The following is a 22,764-nucleotide window of genomic DNA, read 5'->3' as shown; positions in this document are numbered from 1 at the left end:
AGCACTTCAAGAGACGCTCCTAGAGAGAACTGCTCCAGGGAAAGCTTCAAGGCTTTGGACTCCAGCTGAGGCTTCAGGTGCCGGTTGCTCCAGGTTCCAGCAGCAACTTTGGTGGGATTGCTGGTTTGTTGAAATCCCGCTGACTATACCAGGAGAATCGTTCCTTGGAATTAATATCCTTAAGGCTTCATTATTGTGTTCTTTAATCTCCTTTTCCTATTGTTTGGGTTAGTCAGGTTGTGAGGGAGATAGGGTCATTTAATAAGTTCATAATAAAATATAGTTGTTGAGCTTACAGTTGGAGATCAGCTTGTCTACAAAGAGATTTCTAGGAGAGCCAGGGCTATTACACAGAGAAACTCTATCTCCAAAAAACCAAACAAACAAATATATATATCAAGCAAACAAAAACGTGTCCCTACCACCTCCCAAAGCTCCTCTGTGTCCAGGGGAGACAGCCTGGTGCAAAGAGACATTTTAGACCCGATCTTGCACATCAAGGAACAATAGTCTCAATCAATTCAGAAAAAATTAGAGGAAGGTTGGCTATGACCTCAATAACAGGGACGTGGGAGATGCAAGGGGAGCTGTGGACTTGCTGAAGGAAGTATGGCGCGGGCCGAGATGGGCCCGAATCAGGAGCACCACTCCCAAGGCACCCTTCCCCAGACAGCAGTTTACCTGAGCATCCATTTTCTGCAGCTCCGCCTGCCGCAGGCGACTCTGTAAGGATGCCACAGTCTCATGCAAACCCTTTAGCTCAGATTCCAGGGAGCTGTGTTTCCCTTCCCACGTGGATTTCTCTTTGAAAAGAACAGAGACGACGGAAGACAGGGATCAGATTCAGAGAGATGTACAGCCAGTGCCCTGTGCCATCACCCACCTGCCAGCAGCTGCGTCCAGCCTCACACCTGTGTCTGCTGGCACAGCGCAGCCTGCTAACCATCCTAACACCTGCTCATCCTCATCACCCAGCACTCCTCAGATCTCTCTCCAGATGGCAGCTAGCTGACAGCCCCAGGTTTTGATAGAGGCCCTCAAGTCTGACGATTCCCCAGAGCCAGCTGTCTGTACGGACCTCAGGGAACCCTCGAATGCCTAAAAAGGGCTCCAACCCACCCACCCACCCAAGGACTTTTTCCTTCTTTAGTAGTCTCGAGGCTCCTTTCCTTCCCGCCCCTCTAGCCCTTGGCAAAGGTACATGACAGGATGTTCTTCCTCGTTCTCCTTCCTGGCCTTTCTCACAGCCAGTTTATAATCCTTCTGGCCTCAAAGGCTAGTTTTGAGGGTATACTGGCAAATGATAAAAATCATGAATAAATGATAATTTATGTTCTGGTAGTTCTGGCCTGGGGTTGCTAGGATTTTGTGCTTTAGAGAAAAAGCCTCCTGCCTGGGCTGGTGAGATGGCTCGGAGGGGAAACGCTCTGGCTCCCATAGCTGGATCCCAGGAAACTATGTGGTAGAAGAAAACTGATTTCCACAAATTGCCCCTGACCTCCATGTGTGCCATGGTATGCATGCACACACATGTGCGCTCTCTCCCTCTCTCTCTGGCTCTCTCTCTAAATAAGTGCATTTCTAAAAAATAAAAAACTGGTGGCACATGATTTTAATCTCAGCACTCGGGAGGCAGAGGCAGGCAGATCCATGAGTTTGAGGCTAGCCTGGTCTACAAAGAGTCCAGGACAGCCAAGGCTATATAGACAGAGAAACCTTGTCTCGAAAAACCTCCCTGAAGAATTAGAAGCTGTTTCTTCTAACTCCGGCCTCCAGGATGGGCCCCAAAAGCTAAGCAAAGAAGGAAAAATCTCAAGAGGCCCCGCCCCTTACAGGTGCTTTGCTGTCCTCCCCTGCCCTTACAGCTGCTTTGCTTGTCTCCGGGTCCAGTTGCCACCAGCTCTCCCCTCCATTCAGCCCACCCACCTGAGCGTCTCACCTTCCTGGCTCTGTGAGAGCTGTCTCTGCAGATCCTGCAGCTCCGAGTGGACCTGGCTCTTCTGGGCCTCTGTGTCGCTCAGGCACTGCTCCAGCTGCTGGACCTGGTCCCTTAGGTCATCCTGGGACAGGAAGACTGGGGTAAGCTCCTGCTCTTGGTGCCAAGTTATCCCACAGGAGCTCAGTCACTGTCCTTCCCCTGCATTCCCTGCTGTTATGACCCTACTCTAACCCGGTGGTTCTCAACCTCCCTAATGCTGTCACCTTCTAAGCCGCCCCCCCCTCAGGCTGTGGTGACCTTCACAACCCTACAATTATTTTGTTGTTACTTCATAACTGTAATTTTTGTTTTGTTTTTCGAGACAGGGTTTCTGTCTAGCCTTGGCTGTCCTGGACTCACTTTGTAGACCAGGCTGGCCTCGAACTCACAGAGATCTGCCTGCTTCTGCCTCCCGAGTGCTGGGATTAAAGGCATGTACCACCACCCCTAGCCATAACTGTAATTTTGCTGTTATGAATTGTAATGTAAAAATGTTTTCCAATGGTCTTAGATGACCCCTGTGAAAGGGTCATTTGACCCCCAAAGGCATAGAGGCCCATAGGTTGATGACCTCTGCTCTAAACTATTATGCATTTAGTTCCCTGAATGGAGGGTGAACTTGCTGGGTGCTGGGAAGGCCCCACCTCAGGCCGATGCTTTTGTTGTTATTTCCGACAGCCCCATGTGGGCTGGCCTTAAACTGACTACAAAAATCTAGGCTGTTCTTGTTGAACTGGTCATCACCCTGCCTCTACCTCCCACGTCTGGGCTTGCAGACATTCAAGGCCCCACACCTGCTATCTGCCCAAATCTTTACATTTTTATTTTTCTGGAGCAGCGGGGCAGGGAGACATGTGGTTTCAATATATAACTTAGGCAGGTCTCATATTCTCAATCCTCCTGCCTCAGTCTCCTGAGTGCTGTGAGCAACAGGCGTGTGCCATCACACCTGGGTGATTTCTTTTGAAAGAACCGTTCAGTGTCCTGTTGCAGGGCCCACGCCTTCCCTCCCCAAAGCCTGCCCTCCAGTTTAGACTGCAGTCGCCTCTTCCCCCTGACACCCCCCCCCCCCGACCCGGGCCCCCAGGTCCAAGTGCTCTAGCTACGTCTGATCCAGTCACTTCTGTCAGCTCTGCTAATAGATACAGCTTGGGCTTCACGGGGGAGGAAGGGCTTCCTGAAGACAGCTTGGGGCTTTACGTTCCTGATTCACCAGCTGGTGTGGCGGCAGCTCTCAGTACTGACGGCAGGTGTATGGTGAGGTGGAGTTAGCTCGGTCTTCCCCCTAGAATGTTCTTTTAAACAGTGACACCTCCACTCCCACCTCCCAGCTAACTTGACTTTTCGCAGAGGACTTGAAACTAAGAATACGTTCTTGGATGAGAGGAAGTGAAGAAAACAACACCTACGTGTTGTGTTGAAGGGTTTACAGTTCACAGGGCTCCTTCAAGACTCCCACTCACAGCAATGGGGGTGTGGGGTGGGGTGTGTGATGGTGGGGGTGGTGGAGGAAGGGGAGCACAAGGCCCAGGAAATCCAAATGCTTCAGGTATGTTTGCAGGACATAGGGGAAGGTATAGGGGAAGGACAGGCACAGCTCAGGACGAGTGGGTCATCTTCCTCCATGTTACAAGTCTGTTTCAGCTTCACAGAATAATGCAAGGGAAGGGAGGAGGGCAGAGAACACACCTGGGCCCGCTGAGCCCTCCACAGATAACACACCTGGGCCCGCTGAGCCCTCCGCAGATAACACACCTGGGCCCGCTGAGCCCTCCGCAGACAACACACCTGGGCCCGCTGAGCCCTCCGCAGACAACACACCTGGGCCCGCTGAGCCCTCCGCAGACAACACACCTGGGTCTGCTGAGCCCTCCACAGATCTTGCTGAAGCTTCTGGAGAGCCAGTGCTACAGCCTCAGCGGACAGTGCAGTCAGAAGGGGCCCCCTCTTGAAGAGTCTCTTAGCTCCATTCTGATCTGAAGAGAAGAAGAAAATTCACACCTGGCTGCCGCAATAAGCAGCAGCTGTCCCTCCCAGTCAGGGTCTTGGCTTTCCCACTAGCTCCCCTCTCTCCAAGGAATCCTTTCTGTGGTTCATTCACACACTTTCTTTCTTTCTTTTTTTTTTTTAAGATGAATTTATTTATTTATTTATTTGTTATATATACAGTGCTCTGCCTGCATGTACACCTGAAGGTTGGAAGAGGGCATCAGATCACATTATAGATGGTTGTGAGCCACCATGTGGTTTCTGGGAATTGAACTCAGGACCTCTGGAGGAGCAGTCAGCGCTTTTAACCTCTGAGCCATCTCACCAGCCCCACACTTTCCATTAGATAATGCTGGCTGTAGGCTGTAGGCTGTAGGCTGCTAGGCATTCAAGTGCAAGCTGCAGAATTTTCAATCTTTTTAATTTCATTTATTTATGAGCTTGCTTTTTTGGTTTTTCAAGACAGGGTTTTTCTCTGTGTAGCCTTGGCTGTCCTAGACTCACTTTGTAGACCAGGCTGGCCTCAAACACACAGCAATCCATCTGCCTCTGCCTCCTGAGTGCTGGGTGGAACTCACTCTAGACCAGGCTGGACTTGAACTCAGAGATCTGCCTGCCTCTGTGTCCTGAGTGCTGGAATTAAAGGCGTGTGCCATCATCAATGGGTTATCTTTTTTATTTTTTACAGGCAGGTTTTATGTAGCTTGGGCTGGCCTGGAACTTACTATGTACTATGCACTATGCACTATGTACTATGACTGTGCACTCTTAACCCTCCTGTCCAAACTCACACCGCAAGCAGGTATCTTCATGCCCAGCAACTCATGTGTGGCTTGGGCAGGTGTGACTTAAGACTCCTACAGTGCCCAAGTGCTGGGGTTACAGGCAAGCACCCCACATTTGGCCTACCTCTTTATGTTTGTAATCTTTAAAAAAATTCTAAAATAGGACTTTTAACACTTTTATTTTTAGTCAAGAAAAATCAAGTTGACTTATCTGCTACCATACGGACACCTGCAGTCCAACTCACCTGCAGTCAGCTGCAGCACCTGTGGCCTCAACCTTGATGCTATTTCACAAGAGGAACTCCAGCCCCTTCCCTGCTCCCCCAGCTATGGCCCACAAGATTTAGCTCTCCTCTGGCCTCCTCACCTGGCTCAGGGCCCCACAGGGTGGGAGCAGAGTCGCCCCCACCCCTCAGCTCAGGTCGGCTCTCACATGCAAACCCCAGGGCCTGCTGCAGCACAGCGTAGAGGCTAGCCAGCTGGGCCTGGGCCTGGCTCTCCGGCTGCTGCTCTGCAGCCAGCACCTCTAGGCGGCTCTCCGTGCTGCGGAGCTGCAGCTGGAGTTGGGTTGCCTTGGCCTCCTGGGTCCACAGGGAAGCTCGCAGCTGTTGCTCTGTGATCCGTGAGGTCTCCAGCTCCTCCAGCAGCTGTGCTTCCCGGGCCACAAAGTCAGCTTCCTTTTCCTTCACCTCTTGCCTCAGTAGCTCCACCTGCCAGGAGGAAGTGGCACTCTTGCCTCAATCGTCCCAAGTGGGGAGAAGCCCGGCAGGCTCAGCTCTGCAGCAGGTAGGAAGGGCGGTGACATGAGTTGTTCTGACAACTGGAGGTGGCCAGCACCTGGCCCATGGGCCCAGGGTACACTAACAGGCCCTGGCCCCGGTTCCCAGGCAGACGGTTATGGCAGCCCCTGCTGTGATTAGAACTCTGCCCTGAAACCCTCACATGGACCTAGTCAGACTGCATGGAGACTGTAATAGACTCGTGCCCCTGCCAGTGTCTGGCTCCTTCTGTCCCCCTCCCACCTCCATCTCTTCTCCAGGCTCAGGCCCAGGTGTCAGTATGAGTCGAGTGAGTATGGAAGTCCTCTCGCTGGTGCTTACCTGATCGCAGCTATTTCTTGACACCCCCAAGTTTCCCTGCTGTGCTTTGCCAAGCAGAGAAAGCATGTCTGCAAGTGCCTGCGTGAGTCAGGCCCACAAGGACACTCTGTCTCTGCTCAGGACATCAGCATCCCCACAGGAGACATTCTCATCTCTGGCTCAGGGTCCCACGGCCTACTGCCAGCGATGTTGAGGTCCCAACCTCTCCTGTTTTGTTTTGTTTTGAGACAGCGTTTCTCTGTGTAGCCTTGCCTGTCCTGGACTTGCTTTGTAGACCAGGTTGGCCTCAAACTCACAGCGATCTGCCTGCTTCTGCTTCCCTGAGTGCTGGGATTACAGGCGTGTGCCACTGTGCCCAGCCCTATCCTATTCTTAGGGCAAAAACAATTCACCAGCCCCTCTAAGAGCAGCTTCACCAGAAAGCGGGGCCCAGGCGTAGTGGGGGTACCTGTACACTGAGCTCTTTCTGCCCTTCCTGGGCCTCCTGTATGTCCTGGCGCAAGGAGCTCAGCTCCTGCTGTCGAACGGAGTCAGCCTCTTGTAAGACAAGGAGTTTTTCTTCCTTTTCCACCAGTGACAGAGCCAGGCTGAAAACAGGTTAGAGAGGTGGGTCACTCTCTCAGGGAGTGAGACAGCAAGCTTCACCTGATGAATCATGGCAGTGTATTAAAATAGAAACAGTAATGGTGATTAGAGGGTCACAGTAAAAAACACTATTTATTCAACACCTACCAAGGGCTCCTAGGAATTTTATGCCTGAGAACTCATATCAGCTCAGATTTATCTTTTCTGAAAAATTTCATACATATAGATGCACCTATTTCAAACTTCTCATGCCTCTGTGCCTCCAATTTCCCACCCAATCATCTTATGGTTTTGGTTGTGAGCCGAGCCTTTAACGGCTGAGCCATCTCTCCAGTCCCCTCCCAGTTATCTTTCACTCTGTGCCCTGGCTCTGGGCACGGCTCCTTCATCTAGAGTGTGACAGTATGGAAGCTGTGACCATTTCCGTGCCCCCTTCATCCTGCCCACACCCAATTTACCACTACATAGAACTGGGTCTTCTTGACCTGTCTTTAGGACTCAGGTGTCACTCTGAGAAATCCATTCCTTCTCAGACTCCTGGGGCACTGAGTGCCCGCTGCTCCCCACTCTGAATGGGCTTGTGACACTTCCTGTGCTTCAGACCACTGCGGTGCCTTCTAACTCGCAGAGACTGGAATGTGTTAATTTCCTTACTTGGATCCCTGCAGTTTCCCTAGAGCCCCTTTGCAAACAATGGCTATGCCACACTCTGGGCATCAGACACTCTGCACCTTTCCTCTGCCTCAGGGCTGCCTCCGCATGGGTGGCTCCATTTCTTCTCTCAGCATTCAGTTCATGTGTCTGCTGTGTGTGGAGGGGGCATGGGGAGGTCAAAAGACAACCTTCAGGAGGGGATTCTCTCCTTCCATCGTGTGGCTCTTGGAGATGGAACTCAGGTCGGCAGGCTTCGCAGCTGAACCATCTCACCAACCCTAGCACTCAGTTTATTTCTTTAAATCTTTATTTATTTATTTATGGTTTTTCTTTTCTTTCTTTCTTTTTTCTTTTTTTAGTTTTTCAAGACAGGGTCTCTCTGTGTAGCCTTGCCTGTCCTAGACTCGCTTTGTAGACCAGGCTGGCCTCGAACTCACAGCGATCCACCTGCCTCTGCCTCCTAAGTGCTGGGATTAAAGGCGGGTGCCACCACCACCTGGCTAATTTATGGTTTTTCAAGACAGGGTTTCTCTGTCCTGGACTCACTTTGTAGATTTAGCTGGCATCAGCGATCTGCCTGCTTCTGCCTCCTGAGTGCTGGCATTAAATGTATTCACCAGCACACTCAGTTTAAATGCAACTTCCTGGGAAAGACTTTCCTGCCCCTTTCTATAGCAGGTCCCCCTCTCTCTAATATCACCGTGCTTCTTTCCTCCATGCCATGTGTAACAATTTGTCTTAAAAATTGTTTGATTAAGCTGGGCGGTGGTGGGACATGCCTTTAATCTCAGCACTTGGGAGGCAGAGAGAAGCAGGTGGAGCTCTGTGAGTTCGAGGCCAGCCTGGTCTACAAACCGAGTTCCAGGACAGCTAGAGCTGTTACACAGAGAGACCCTGTCTCGAAAAACCAAAAAAAAAAAAAAAAAGGTCGATTAAAAATTTCACTACAGTACATAAATTCTATTGCGGTGGGGCCCACATTATCATAAGGCAATGGTGTATGAATTGTCTTCTCTAAATATCTATAAATGAACAAGCGTGAGATGTGAAGCGGGGGCTGTGTGTGCTGCAGCTGTGTACCCCAGAGCGAGGCTCGCACAGCACGGTCAGTGCACAGTGACGGCTGTGGAGAAGGCAGGAGGCACCCGCCGGCGTCCAGCCTACCTGGCTTTCTCCTTCTCCAGCTCCTTCTGAACCCGGCTGCGTTCTTGAGCCTCTTTCACCCTCTCTTGAAGCTCTAGTCTCACCAGCCTCTGGGAGTCATCCCGGGTTTCCAGCTGAGACTTCAAGTCCTCCACCTGCAGGGTGAAGAGCGTGCGGCTGCGGTGGCAAAGCCCAGGGGGCCAAGTGCGAAGATCTCCTAACCTGGGGCTCTAGGCTCCTGTAAGCAGTACTGGTCAGTGGCTGTCTCCACAGTTCTAGAGGTTTCACTAGTCCCTACATCCCTACACTGTTTTGTTTTCTTTTTCACATTTTCTTGTTTATTCATTTATTTGAGTGCGTACACACTCGACCACATGCCATGCCATATGTGTGGAGGTCAGTAGACAGTATCTAAGAGTTGGTTCTGAACTATCACAAACACACACACACACACACACACACACACACACACAGCTGCAGCTTTTTCGCCGCCTCCTTTTTTTGTGTGTGTGGGGGGGGAGACACAATTTCTCTGTGTAGCCCTGACTATCCTGGAACTTATTCTGTAGACTGGGCTGGCTTCGAACTCAGAGATCCACCTGCCTCTGCCTCCTAAATGCTGGGATTAAAGGCGTGCGCCACCACACCTGGCTGCACACCCCATTCTTTTTTTTTACTTTTTAAATTTTATGTGCATTGGAGTTTTGTCTGCATGTGTGTCTGTGTGAAGGTGTCAGTTGGAGTTACAGACAGTTGTGAGCTGCCATGTGGGTGCTGGGAATTGAACCCGGGTCCTCTGGAAGAACAGTAAGTGCTCTTAACCACTGAGCCATCTCTCCAGCCCACACACCCCATTCTTAATCATTCCCATCTCCCAAACACTTTAGCACATTTGCCTTCATAGCTTTACAAAAACAACATAAATTCAGACACAAATAAAAATTAAAAAATAAATAAATTTTAAAAAATCTTGGTTGAATACAACTATCCCAAAAGGCTACGTGATGGGCAGGCAAGACCTTAGTGACCACACACACACTTTTTTCTTTTTAAATGAAAACTCAGAACCAGGCATGGCGGTACACACCTGTAATCCCAGCACTCTGGGAGGCAGAGGCAGGTGGATCCCTCTGAATTCGAGGCCAGCCTGGTCTACTAAGTGAGTCCAGGACAGTCAAGGCTACACAGAGAAACCCTGTCTTCATAAAAAACAAAACAGGACAAAACCCAACCAACCAACCGACTCCTCAGAACATCCTCTGCTATAGGCCCAGGAGGAGGAGATGCGGCTGGTATCATTCTCTGTCTTCCCGTCTTCTGAGGCAGGGTCTCCCTCTCCCTGAGTCTGGTGTTGACTTTCAGCCAGAGCAGCTGACCAGTGAGCTCCGGAGACCCTCCTGTCTGTCTCTTCAGCCCTAGTGCTGTCAGCACATGCCAGCACACCCAGCTTTGCCCGTGGGGCTGGGGATCTGAACTAGACCCTTACACATATGCGGCAGACACTTTATCACCCAGCCATCTTCCTAGCCTGCTCTTGTGTTTGAGACAGAATCTCACTATGTAGCTCAGACTGACTTCAAACTCAACCTCTAAGTGCTGAGATTAAACTACTACGCAGTACTTGAGTATAACCTAGTCACATCCTCCTATACATTTAAAACATCTCCGTGCTACTTACCAGGCCTAATACAATGTAAGCAGTACCTAACGCAATGTTACAGTTGATATTTATTATTTAGAAAACAAGAAAAAGTCTGTACGCTTACAGTACAATGTCTTCCCAATATTTTCAATTAGCTATTGGTAGAATCTGGGAGGAAGGAGTGCTAACACTACAGTCCCAGAACTCTGAGAGGCACACGCTCAGACCTGAACACCCTTCGACTCTGCACTTATTTCTGTGGCCTAGCCCTGTCCTCCTGTGTTCAAGGAGCAGGCCCCAGGCTCGCCTTGTCTGCGGCAGGGAGTCAGAAGGACCGGCTGTACTGCAGGGGCTGTGGGGCAGGTAGACGATACGGACCTGCTTCTGCAGGCCTATCTTGTCCTTCTGGAAGGCAGCAAGGTGGTCCCTGTGCTGCTGGGCCGCCTCACTCAGCTCCTGCTGCGCGCCCCGCAGCTGGGTCTGCAGCATGCCTGTGGTCTCCTGCGGGAGAAGGAGAGTCAGTGAGCGCAGGAAGCCGCCACAGGGGCGAGCTCCAGAAGCCTGTGTTGCACGCACCATTTGTTTGTTTCTATTGAGTGGGCAAAGCTGAGGCAGAACTAGCAGTGCATGCTGTCCCCCCACTCCCCCCCTCTCTTCTCAGCTCCTACTGTCCCTCCTTCCACATGACAGCATGGCTTCAGCCAACCTTTTTGTACAAGCCCAAGAGTTAGGAACTGTCCCCAGACACCTAACAGCCTCCTGAACATCTCCCTACTTCCACCTGACTGCACAGACACATGCACATGATTCCACTTGGCCAGGTATGGTGGCACATGCCTTTAATCCCAGCACTAGGGTGGCAGGAGCAGGTGAGAGTTACATAATAGAAAGATCCTGCTTTGAAAAAAAAAAAAAAAAAAAAAAAAAAGATGTTCTAGTCTGGCGTTGTAATTTAGTAGCTGAACAACTGCCTAACATATACGAGGCTCCAGGTTTGATCCCTAGAACCACAAAAGGATAATAACAATAATAAAAAATAAATATTTAAATATGTATACAGAAATACATAAAATCATGCTGGTTGGCAGTTAAGAGCACTTGCTGCTCTTTGCTCTTGCAGAATACCCAGGTTCAGTTCCCAGCACCCACATGGCAGCTCACAACTGTCTGTAACTTCAGTTCCAGGGGATCTGACATCCTCTCCTGGCCTCTGGAGGTACCAGGCACAAACATGGTGTGTGTATATGTGTACACACACACACACACACACACACACACAGAGGCAGGCAAAGCACTCATACACATAACATACAAATAAATACATCTTTTTGAAAAATCATGTGTTTCCCCTGCTCTTAAAATACCACTCACCAGCCGGGCAGTGGTGGAGTGCACCTGTAATCCCAGCACTCAGGGAGGCCGAGACAGGAGGATCTCTGTGAGTTTGAAACCAGCCTGGTCTACAAAGTGAGTCTAGGATGGCCAAGGCTACACAAAGAACCCTGTCTAAAAAAAGAGAGAAGAAGAAGAAGAAGAAGAAGAAGAAGAAGAAGAAGAAGGAGAAGGAGAAGGAGAAGGAGAAGGAGAAGGAGAAGGAGAAGGAGAAGGAGAAGAAGAAGGAGAAGAAGAAGAAGAGAAAAAAGAAAAAACAAACAAACAAACAAACAAACCACTCACCAGTTTTTCACTGCCCTCAAAACAAAGCCCAAGCTCCCAGTACGGCTTAACGAGGCCCCCTTTCCTCCTCTCCCCCCTCTGCTGTTCTTACCCCCGAGGCTATCACACTAGCCAAGCCCCTCCATTTGTCTTCAATTTCCTAAGCCTCTTTCTGTCTGTTACAGAGCCCCGTGACAGTGACTCCTGGGCCTAACGTGTCCTTCAAACACTATCTTCACAGGCTTATGGTGCTTGCTGCAAGGGTGATGACCTGAGGTCAATTCCAAGGTCCCATATGGCAGAAACAAAGAACCAGCTCCCAAGGCTGAATTCCATATGCATGTTATGGCATGTGCACATGCATGTACACATAATCACGGGATAAGTACACGTAATTTAAAAACAAAACAAAACTGCCTCCTTCTAGCATTCATGAAGGCCTGAATTCGGTCCCTAACAATACAAAGAACTTGGTGCTATGTCCACAGCTGTACTACCTGCACTGCGGAGGTGGGAACAGAAGGACCAGAGCCTGGATGGCCCTCCATACCTGCTCCTTCAACTTCTGAATCTTCATGTCCTGCCTCAGCCTTTCCAGCTGTTGACTAGCATCTGCCAGTTCCTTCTGTGTCTGCAGCAGCGTCTCCAGGAGAGACACTCTCTCCTTCTCTGTCTCCAGCTGCATCTGTGGAAGGGCAGGGGGAGCAAGAGCATCATGGCTCTCAGTTACCACGCTGACCTGGGAGGCCATAGCACATCACACCTGCTCTGAGTACATTCAACAAATAGGATGACGGGCCGAGGGCAAAGGAGAGTCTAGGACCATTAACTTAGAACCAGGAAGTGCAAAGACTGCCGCTGGTTCGCAAGCTGACAGGATGTGGTAAATGTTGGCCCTCCCTCAGGAAGTATGACACACTGCCTGCTGCAGCTAACTGCATATGAGCAATAGCTACACTCTCTTCAGGAAGCCCCTCTTGAGCCCTGCTCTTAGGAATGGAAAAGTAAGCGGTAGGAGACCGGGGGAGTCAAAGATCACGAGGGTCTATTGCTGCAGGCCGCTTACTTGGTACAGGGCGCTGTCGGCCTGGGCTCGTTCCTCTTCCCTCCGTGCACGGAGAGCTTCGGTTTCTGTCTGTTGCTCTCTCAGCTTCATTTCTAGCTCCGTTCTCTCCCTCTCGAGGGTCTCCTGGGTCTTATCTAGCTCCTGCTGAAGCAAGGCCCGCTCTTTCTCCTGAGCATGCGAAGAAAACCACGGTGTTAGAACCAGTGAGTGAGCAGAGGTGGCAGGAGAGCTTGGCTGCGATGCGAATCTCTCCACTGCCTCACTGTGACTAGGGCACTGCTCTGAGCCTGGCGACTCACTTCTCAAGGGCGATTTAACAATCCCTGCCTTAGGCGGATCGCTGTGAGTTCGAGGCCAGCCTGGACTACAAAGCGAGTCCAGGGCAGCCAAGGCTACACAGAGAGACCCTGTCTCGAAAAACCAAAAAACAAAAAAAACAAAAAAAACAAAACAATCCCTGCCTTATCTGTCTCACTAAAATTTAAGAGCTAAATGAGATTTATTTAGAAAAAAAAATGTATTAACTGGGCATGGTGGCATATACCTTTAATCCCAGCACTTGGGAGGCAGCAGTAGGTGGATCTGAGTTTGAGGCCAGCCTGGTCTACAGAGTGACTTGCAGGACAGCTAGGGCACAGAGAAACCTGCTCTGAAAAAACAAAAAGCAAACCAAACAAACAAATCTAAAACAAAATTAAGCTGTTTGCTCCATATAAATGTATGGCCACCAGAGAGCTAATTGTGTAATGTCAAAGCAGAAAGCAATAGTCTGTCCCTGCTGGTTACTATGAGCACAGTGTTTTGCTATTCAAAGTGCCACATTCTTGGCCAGCAAGACGGCTCAGAATGTAGAAGCAGCCGCTGCCGCAGCCGGACAACCTGAGTCCCATCCCCAGAACCACACTGGAAGGGGAGAACCGACTTTCAAAAGCTGTCAAGTGCTAATGACCCCTTAGCTTGAATTTCAACTGACTTGATCTTGCAGGAACTGGTGGAGTTCAGGAAAGTAGGAAGGACCCCGTGGAGCTGGAGCTGCCGAAGCTCATGGACTACCAGCATGGGTGTGGGGAGCCGCACACGTGTCCTCTGCAAGAGCAGTGTTTGCCTCTTAGGTTGTTGGATTCTAGGCATTCTCTGTGATTGTTGGTTATTTAGTTTTAAAATATTTATTTTTATTTAAGTGTGTACGTGTGCCACATATGTATGTATGTGCACAGAGGCCAGAGGGAGGCTTTACAGACAACCTTGACCACCTGAGGTGGGTTCCAGGATCCAACTCAGGTCCTCTGAAGAGCAGACTCTCTTAACCGCTGATCTCTCTAGGCCCTGAATATGTTTACAGTGAGTCTGTGGGCGAGATGGCAGCCAAGAGTTTGCCCATTTTTAGAATTATGTGCCTAGATGACAGTGGGTGTTTGAAAACACGTGTTGAGTAGTGTCCACAGGCATTCCTCCACCAGGAACCAGGCTTAATACCTCAGGACACCCCCAAAGCAAAAGATTAGAGAGCAGCTGCGTGCTGAGCTAAAGCCTCGTTTCCCTGGAAGGAGTGACTGTCACGGTCACACCCAGGTCAGGATGATTGCTATCTCTCTCCCTTTCCACACATTTAGATAACCCAGGCTCTGACTGTCTGGCTTTATGATCTCCCTGATGATTAAAGGGTGGACTGCTTTCTCATAACTTTTTTAAAAATTTAGATAAATTTTTAGAGAGTCTCACTATGCAATACTGAAACTCACTACATAGAGCAGGTTGGCACTGAACTCAGAGATCCACCTGCCTCAGCTTACAAGTGTTGAGGCCAGCCTGGTCCACAGAGTGAGGTCCAGTACAGCTAGGGCTGTCCACACCACTATGCCAGCGCAGAAAAGTGTTTTATGGGATATATGTATGTTCTATTCTATCTAGTGCCTGTATTCGCCTTAGTCAGAGTAGCACAGGATACTAAGCACTCGTTCATATAAGCACCATACTTTTCTTTAGGCGTGTAGGTTCCTCAGGCTCCAAAGTCATAAAAAACCATGACATAAATTTACATATGTCTAAAATTAAAAAAAAAATTAATTAACTAATTAGAAGGCAGAAGAAAACAGTTTTTTTTTTTTCTTTTCCCAGACAAGGTTTCCTTGTTTAGTCCTGGCTGTCCTGGAACTTGCTCTGAAGAGCAGGTTGGCCTCAAATTCAGAGACCTGCCTGCCACTGCTTCCCAAGTATTGGGATTAAAAGGCATGTGCTGGGGGCTGGAGAGATGGCTCAGTGGTCAAAAGCACTGGCTGCTCTTCCAGAGGGCCTGGATGCAATTCCTAGCACCCACATGGCAGGTCACAACTACCTGTAACTCCAATTCCAGGGGATCTGACATCCTCACACAGACATTCATGCAGGCAAAACACCAACACACATAAAATAATAGTAAATAAATCATTAAAAAAAAAAAAAAAAAAAAAGAAGGCTGGGTGTGGTGGTGGCACAAGCCTTTAATCCCAGCACTTGGAAGGCAAAGGCAGGTGGATCTCTGAGTTCAAGGCCAGCCTGGTCTACAATGAGAGTTCCAGGACAGCCAGGCTGTTACATCGAGAAACCCTGTCTCAAAAATCAAACCAAAACAAATGAAACAAACAAACAAACACACAAAGCACGTGTCATCATGCCTGGAAGACTCTTTGTGTTTTGAGAAAGGGCATCCCTTTGTAATATAGGTAGCCTTGAACTCACAAGCCTCCTACCTCCTGAAGGCTGAGATAACAGTTGTGCTCTGCCAGGGCTATTCCCAGGGTGTGTACACACACACATGGAGGGGGGTTATGAATATAGAACTCACTATGCCAGTGTTTCTTCATATGCTAACTCACTTAATAGCTATAAGCTGTTCAGGTCTGAAGCCCTCTAGGCTACAGAGATAGCCTGTGTCAAAGTCAGAGACTAAGGTAGAGACAGGGACAGGCATTCTGGGACTGAGGGTTACTAAACTGGCTTTATACCCAGGTGATCAAATTCCACTCTTGTAAGCAGCACTAGCTGGACCAACAGGCAGTAGGCGGCAGACTCCCCAAAGGGAGGCCGGCCATGTCTCCCAGTCCCCAGGCACACCCAACACCTACCCATTTCTCTTGGAGCCTGTTCACTTCCTCCTCGTGGGCCACCTTCCGTCGCTCCAGGGCTGCCTGGCCCTCCTGTTCAGAGCGGGCCAGCTGCCTGGCAACTGCATCCCTCTCCTGCTCTGCGCGGCTCCTCTCAGCATCCAATTCCAGCTTCAGGCACTTCACCTCCCCTAGGAAGCCAGGCCAAGTCGTCCCTGAGCCTGCGCCCCACTGCTTTACCTGATAATACTCTCCCTGCCCACCCACTTCATGAGCAACTTCCATCTCTGAGATCCTGAGGCTGGCTGCGAAAGCTCTCCCCTGCCTTCTGCAGCATGCCCCACCCCAGAATGTCTCACCTTGAATCACTTCCTTGGCTTGGCTAACAGCTTGAATCTGGATCTCCAGCTGCCCTTTGGTGACCTCTATTACCGAATTTTGCTGTTGGGCCTCAAACAGATTGCTCTCCAGTTGCTCCTTGGCTGACCTGTGAGGTTTAGAAAGCAGGAAGTCCTAGCCCATCGGGGCCTGGAGTGTAAGTACAGGCTACTCAGAGAAGTTACGGGGCAATTATCTGCCTACAGCTCATTCAGAATGCACAAACTTACGACAGGGAGCTTAGCTTAGCTACCCTTGGCCTTGCAAAGCTCCCTATGCTTGGCTGAACTAAGTGTGGACCCTACCTGAGCCCCAGAACTTGTTCAGCGAGGTCGTGCCGGTCCCGCTCCACAGCCTGCAGGCGCACCTCTAGCGCTGCCCTCTCCCGTACGAGGGCCTCCTTCTCCTGGACCACTCTAGCAAGTGTTTCTTCCTGTCGCTCTGCATCCTGCTGCAGCTGCCCCAGTTGAGCTGCGGCTGTTTCTTGCTGGTGATGTGCCTGATGGACAGAAAGTGACGAGCTACAGGGTAAGGCAGAATCCCAGGGCTGCAAGTCGGGGCTGATGGGTCTTCAGAGATGCTGAACTCTGAACTGAGCTCCAAGCATTGGCAACTCCGCAACAACTGCCATTCATTTCCTCAGTCAACCAAGAGGCCCCAGGCCAGAAAGGAAGCTCTCCTATGAGGAAGACACTGTGCTGAAGACAGCAGGACCCATTCATACACCAAGAAAGCAGCCATAACCGAGAAGGGTCTCTAAGAATGAATTATGTTTAAGTATTAGGGCAATGAGAGGGAAAGTGTGACTGTTATGATCAAGTGTCACTGTCAACTTGGTGACTTAGCATCACCTAGGAGACAGACCTCTGGGCCTGTCCATGAGGATGTTTCTGGAGAGGTTTAATGAGGAGAAACCACCTGAATTTGATGGCACTATCTCATAAGCTGGAGTCTTAAAGTCAATAAAAAGGGTAACAGGAGAAAGCCCAGCGAACACCCCTTTGCCCCCTCTCTGTCTCCTGGTGACTAAGACACAAGCGAGCATCTGCCACAAACTCTGGCCACCACAGAGTCATCTGCTGCCATGCTTTCCTCACTGTGATGGACTGTATCCCCGCAAACTTCTGAGTCCAGGAAAAACACAGACAGACCATGCCTCAAAAAGCAGACAGAAAGGCAGATAGACACTGTACACGGTGGCTATAATCTCAGCACTCAGGAGGCAGAGGCAGGAGGAACACTCTAAGTTCAAGGACAGTCTGGTCTACATAGTGAATTCCAGGCCACTTAAGGGATACATAGATTCTCTTTCTAAAGTACAAAACAAACAAACAAATGAAATAGGCTGTCTTTTAAGGATATACAAACAAGGGGCTGCAGAGACGGCTCAGAGGTTAAAAGCACTGACTGCTCTCCCAGAGGTCCTGAGTTCAATTCCCACTAACCACATGGTGGCTCACGACCATCTATAATGTGATCTGGTGCCCTCTTCTGGTGTGCAGGAATATATGCAGACAGAGCACTGGATATATAATAAATAAATAAATAATATATATTTTTAAAAACGCACCGACTTCTCTTCAAGAGAATCTAGGTTCAACTCCCAGCACGCACATGTCAGTTCACAACTACCTGTAACTCCAAGATCTGATAACCGCAGAAATATATGCAGGCAAAACACCAATGCACATAAAATAAAAATAAATTCTTTTAAAAAGGAGATACAAGCCAGGCGTGGTGGCGCACGCCTTTAATCCCAGCACTTGGGAGGCAGAGGCAGGTGTATCGCTGTGAGTTCGAGGCCAGCCTGGCCTACAAAGTGAGTCTAGGACAGCCAAGGCTACACAGAGAAACCCTGTCTCAAAACAAACAAACAAACAAACAAACACATAAATAAATAAGAGGCACAAACAAATAATTATAGCACGAGAACTGTGGATGTTTGGACTAAGTATGAAGTGCTAGCAGAGTATTTAGGAAAGGCACCAAGGAAGTCAGGGAAGGACTCCAACAGAAATTCTCTAGAACAATGGGAGGAACCTCACTCACACCAAGTCACTCCTGAGAAGCAAGGCTGCTGCACTCCCCAAGCCCTTTCTGCTTACAATAAGCCTGTAGCACACACCGAGTGACTCTGGCCAGTTGTCCTCTCACCTCACTTAACTTCTCCTTAAGTTCTTCCTTTTCTTCTCGGACGCCCTTCAGTTCTGCCTGCAGCGCGGCCCCTGTCTCCTCTGCCTTGTGCAGCTGAGCCTCCAGCTGAGTCTTCTTTTCCCACAGGGCTTCCCTGCTGCTCTCTGCCTCTGCCAAGTCCGCCTGCAAAGCACTGCTCAGCTGCTCTGCAGCCTCCACTCTGCCGCTCACAGACTGGTTCTCCTGCTCCAACTACTGGCCAGAAACGGAAGGGAGTGCAGGGCATCAGAGGCAGATAGCAAAGGTCCTCTGTGCTCCTGAAGTACAGGTGGACACAGGAGTGCTTTTAAAAGAAGGGAGAACCATTCACTTGATCTGCTGTCTGTACTCTAAGCACTAGAGGGGCCTGATTCTGGGAAAGAGAGAAAAAAAATCTTGCTTTCAAAGGATTCAGAGTAATACCAGGTGGTGGTGCAGGCCCTATAAGCCCAGCACTTGGGAGGTGATGGAGACCAGGACAGGCTGAATGAAAAACACTGTCTCAAAAACACAAAATAAGACAATATTTCCAGAATAATGAAATAGAGACATTTCTGGGTCTCAGAAGATTTAGAAGCAAGATTGCCCTACTAAAAAAAAAAATTTTTTTTTTTTAGTTTTTCGAGAGAGGGTTTCTCGGTGTAGCCCTGGAACTCACAGCGATCCGCCTGCCTCTGCTTCCTGAGTGCTGGGATTAAAGGCATGCGCCACCATGCTCGGCATGACAGGTTAATTTTTTTTTTTTTTTTTTGAGACAGGGTTTCTCTGTGTAGCCTTGGCCGTCCTGAACTCACATTGTAGACCAGGCTGGCCTTGAAATCACAACAATCCGCCTGCCTCTGCCTCTCGAATGCTGGAATTAAAGGCGTGCGCCACCACGCGCAGCCGGCAGGTTAAATTTTTAACCAACAGAGCCAGGGTGCCATAATCCCAGCACTCGGGGAGGCAGAGGCAGGCGGATCTCTGTGAGTTCGAGGGCCAGCCTAGTCTACAAAGTGAGTCCAGAGCAGCCAAATCTACACAGAGAAACCCTGTATCAAAAAACCAAACCAAACCAAACCAAATGAAAGAACTTTACCCAACAGAGATGATTTTGAGGGAACCTGGGCTACTCAGCAGATCTGCCTCACCCAATAGGATGAAATACTCAGTCTCACCCCCAGGGACAGGGCCCCTTCCCCAGTGATAGTACCCACTGCTCAAAAGTTCTGTGGCAGGTTCAGGGGAGGCTGCTACCCCTGCGCTCTAACCTGCGCTCTCCTCTGTACTGTAATGTCGCTCTGCTCTTCTAGCTACAGTTGGGAGCTGACCTGCCTTTGGACTGAGGGCTCTGCTTTGTCTGCCAATGGTGAACCCTCAGATATGGCCCCGCCCTGCCCTGGGAATCACATCTTTGCTCACCTGGAGAAGCTGCTGGTTCAGCCCAACTTTATCTAAAGCCAAAGCCTCGTTTAAGGCCCCAAGCTTGACAGCTGCAGCTCGAAGATCAGCTAACTCTGCCTTCAGGCTGTTCTCAGAACCCGACAGCTCTGCAATACATTGTTCTGCCTAAAACAGAAGGAGTACAGTGTTTCCTGCTTTGAGTTTTTCTGGAACAGTAAACAGTACACATTCCCAATAACTGCTTTTTAATTTTAAACTATCACTCCATCTCTTCCATGCATTCTAAACAAGTTTTTCATTCATTCATTCGACAGGTGCTCACAGCATAGAAACAAAGGAAGATATGCAAACAACGACAATCCTCATGACTCTATAGAAACTGTAAGTGCACCTGAAAACTCAAAGGAGGCGTCAGTTCAGCTTGGGAGAGGGGCTGACAATGGAATACCGACAGAGAGATGGTTCTTAGGAGTCAGGGCCAGAGGAAAGTGTATACAATGTATTAGCATCATGAAGGAAAACAGCCTGAGAATGCAGCTGCTGCTTTGCAGCAACAGCAAAGAGCAGCTGGAGTTAGGGTGGGCATGGGATGGGCAGGCCAGGAACAGAGGGACATGGCAAAGGGTGTTGAATGTGGTACCAGATTGAAAAGCCATTAATTTTTTTTTAAAAAAAGATAAGATTTAGGCAGGGCGTGATGGCACACACCTGTAATCCCAGCATTCGAGAGGCAGAGGCAAGCGGATCTCTGTGAGTTCGAGACCAGCCTGGTCTACAAAGTCAGTCCAGGACAGCCAGGGCTAACACAGAAAGACCCTGTCTCGAAAAACCAAAAACAGATAAGATTTATATTTTAAAATCTTGTGTATATGTATGTGTGTCTTTGAATCTTTTCTCACGAATGAATTAATAAACGTACAAATATGAGTGCAGTGCCCACAAAGTCCAGGAGAGAATGTCAGATTCCCTGCAGTTACAGGCACTTGTGAGCCACCTGACACGGGTGCTGGGAATTGAACTCAGGTCCTCTTCAAGAGCAGTCTGCATTCTTAACTACTGAGCCATCTCCAGGCCCCTGGACGGTTTTAAGAGAGTAACAACCAAATTTATTCTTGAGAAAACTCATTGAAGCTGGGCGTGGCAGTGCACGCCTTCAATCCCAGCATGCGGGAGGCAGAGGCAGGTGGATCTTTGTGAGTTAGAGGCCAGCCTGGACAAAGTGAGTCCAGGACAGCCAAGACTACACAGAGAAACCCTGTCTCGAAAAACCAAAACCAAACCAAACAACTCACTGAATTTTAACGCAGAGGGTATGCTGGGAGGGAGAGAGCCCAGAAGCGAACTAGTAATTCAAACCCCTTTCCTGGGAACATACTTTCCAAGCCCGTGAGAGGCCACATACCCTGGCCAAGGCTGCAGTCACTCCCGCTTGCTCTTGCCTCAGTAACTCTCCTTCTAGGCGACTTGACTCCAGGGCTTCTCGAAGCTTGACCAGCTCACTTAGTGACTCTGACTGCTTGGCTTCCAGGCCCACCAGCGCCTCCTGACTAAGAAGAGAAGGACAGGGGGTTAGGGGACGTATTTGGGACTGGCCACATCCCAACCAGAGTCAGGAATAGAATTACTTTTTCTATGAAAAAAAAAAAAAGTGGAATTAGTTTCTAAAAACTGGGAAGGCCAGCTCTCTAAGACAGAGTGAGTGAAAAAAGCAGTGTCCATAGCAGGGCGTTGGAGAACTGCCTTTCATGCAGAAGAGTGAGAGGGAGCAGAAAATCTGCATGAAGTGGACTAAAAAGATAAGCAACAAGTTAACGGAATGGTTACCATTGGAAGGAAGAAAAATGGAACAGAGAAGCAGAGATGTGGGGAGACTTTCCCATATGCATCTCTTTAAATAGGTGGGGTTTTGTTGTTGTTGTTGTTTTTAAAGATTTTTTAAAAAGTACAGTGTTCTGCCTGCATGTACACCTGCAGGCCAGAAGAGGGCATTAGATCACATTATAGATAGTTGTGAGCCACCATGTGGTTGCTGGGATTTGAACTCAGGACCTCTAGAAGAGCAGTCAGTGCTCTTCACCTCTGAGCCATCTCTCCAGCCCTGTTGTTGTTTATTGAAACAGGGTCTTGCTCTGCAGCCCAAGCCGGCTTTGAACTCATAGCAATCTTCTTGCCTTAGTCTCCCAAGTGTTGGAGTTACAGGTGTAAACCAATATACACTGGTATCTTTTTAAGTAGCTTTGGATTTTGACTTACCAAAGTATATTATTGAGTCAGACAGATTAAAATTTAAACACCCAGCTGGGCGGTGGTGGCGCACGCCTTTAATCCCAGCACTTGGGAGGCAGAGGCAGGTCAATCATTGTGAGTTCGAGGCCAGTCTGGTCTACAAAGTGAGTCTAGGACAGCCAAGGCTACACAGAGAAACCCTGTCTCAATAAACAAAAACAAAACAAAACAAAAAAAAAATATTTTACACAGCCATGTATGTGTGTGGGCTGACTGCCCTTCCCTCACTGCAGGACACAAGGCGTGGCCCCACCCCCTGGCAGACCTTTAGGTTTCCTCGGGCTTCCACTGTTTACTAGGTGCAAGGAATAAGGCACAGAGGAGGGGAGCATACCAAGAACCTGCGACAAGGCTCTCTGCTAGCATTAAAAGGTGAGTTCAAGCCAGGCATGGTGTCACATGTGTCTAATCCCACCACTTAGGAGGCAGAGGCAGTGGATCTCTGAGTTTGAGGCCAGCCTGGTCTACGGAGCGAGTTCCAGGGCACCCAGGGCTACACAGTGAGACCCTGTCCCAAACAAGCAAGCAAAGAAAACGTTACTACATTTATTTGTGTATGGAGAGGGAACCATGATACACATGTGGTCAAGCCATGAGAGGACTGAATTTACAATGAGTTCTATTTAAAAAGATGCCAGGGTATCTTTGGGAGCCGTCTTGACAGCCCTTTGCTAGCATTCTATGAAGCACTACCTTATCTTTCCAATAACTCTTCAAACAGCATGGCCATTTTGCCAAGCGACTTATCTGTCCTGATGGCAAAGCCAAACCCTACAGCAAGCCTCTGTTCTGCTCTTCAGTCCCTGCCCTTCCTGAGGCGTTACCCAGTGCAGAGGTTAGCTGGGGCCCTGGCCCTGGACCTCT

The 22,764-nt window shown here is 49.3% G+C and overlaps 1 protein-coding gene across 1 annotated transcript in view; it reads right to left on the bottom strand.

Annotated features, from left to right (window-relative positions):
* Cep250 (centrosomal protein 250) overlaps positions 1 to 22,764 on the bottom strand; it is a 46,646-nt gene that overhangs the window by 11,345 nt on the left and 12,537 nt on the right. Inside the window, exons 13-27 of the mRNA XM_051143611.1 lie at positions 21,017 to 21,161; positions 19,633 to 19,779; positions 18,214 to 18,444; positions 16,365 to 16,558; positions 16,041 to 16,168; positions 15,703 to 15,872; positions 12,599 to 12,766; positions 12,083 to 12,217; positions 10,255 to 10,377; positions 8,256 to 8,389; positions 6,301 to 6,439; positions 5,120 to 5,462; positions 3,833 to 3,954; positions 1,940 to 2,060; positions 682 to 803 (exon numbers count right to left, since the gene is read on the bottom strand). Coding sequence (XP_050999568.1) covers positions 682 to 803; positions 1,940 to 2,060; positions 3,833 to 3,954; positions 5,120 to 5,462; positions 6,301 to 6,439; positions 8,256 to 8,389; positions 10,255 to 10,377; positions 12,083 to 12,217; positions 12,599 to 12,766; positions 15,703 to 15,872; positions 16,041 to 16,168; positions 16,365 to 16,558; positions 18,214 to 18,444; positions 19,633 to 19,779; positions 21,017 to 21,161 — 2,422 coding nt within the window. The remainder of the gene's footprint in view (positions 1 to 681; positions 804 to 1,939; positions 2,061 to 3,832; positions 3,955 to 5,119; positions 5,463 to 6,300; positions 6,440 to 8,255; positions 8,390 to 10,254; positions 10,378 to 12,082; positions 12,218 to 12,598; positions 12,767 to 15,702; positions 15,873 to 16,040; positions 16,169 to 16,364; positions 16,559 to 18,213; positions 18,445 to 19,632; positions 19,780 to 21,016; positions 21,162 to 22,764) is intronic.

This window comes from Acomys russatus, chromosome 4 (genome assembly GCF_903995435.1).
Source record: "Acomys russatus chromosome 4, mAcoRus1.1, whole genome shotgun sequence".
Taxonomy (NCBI): Eukaryota; Metazoa; Chordata; class Mammalia; order Rodentia; family Muridae; genus Acomys; species Acomys russatus.
This window is presented reverse-complemented; position numbering and strand designations above follow the sequence as displayed.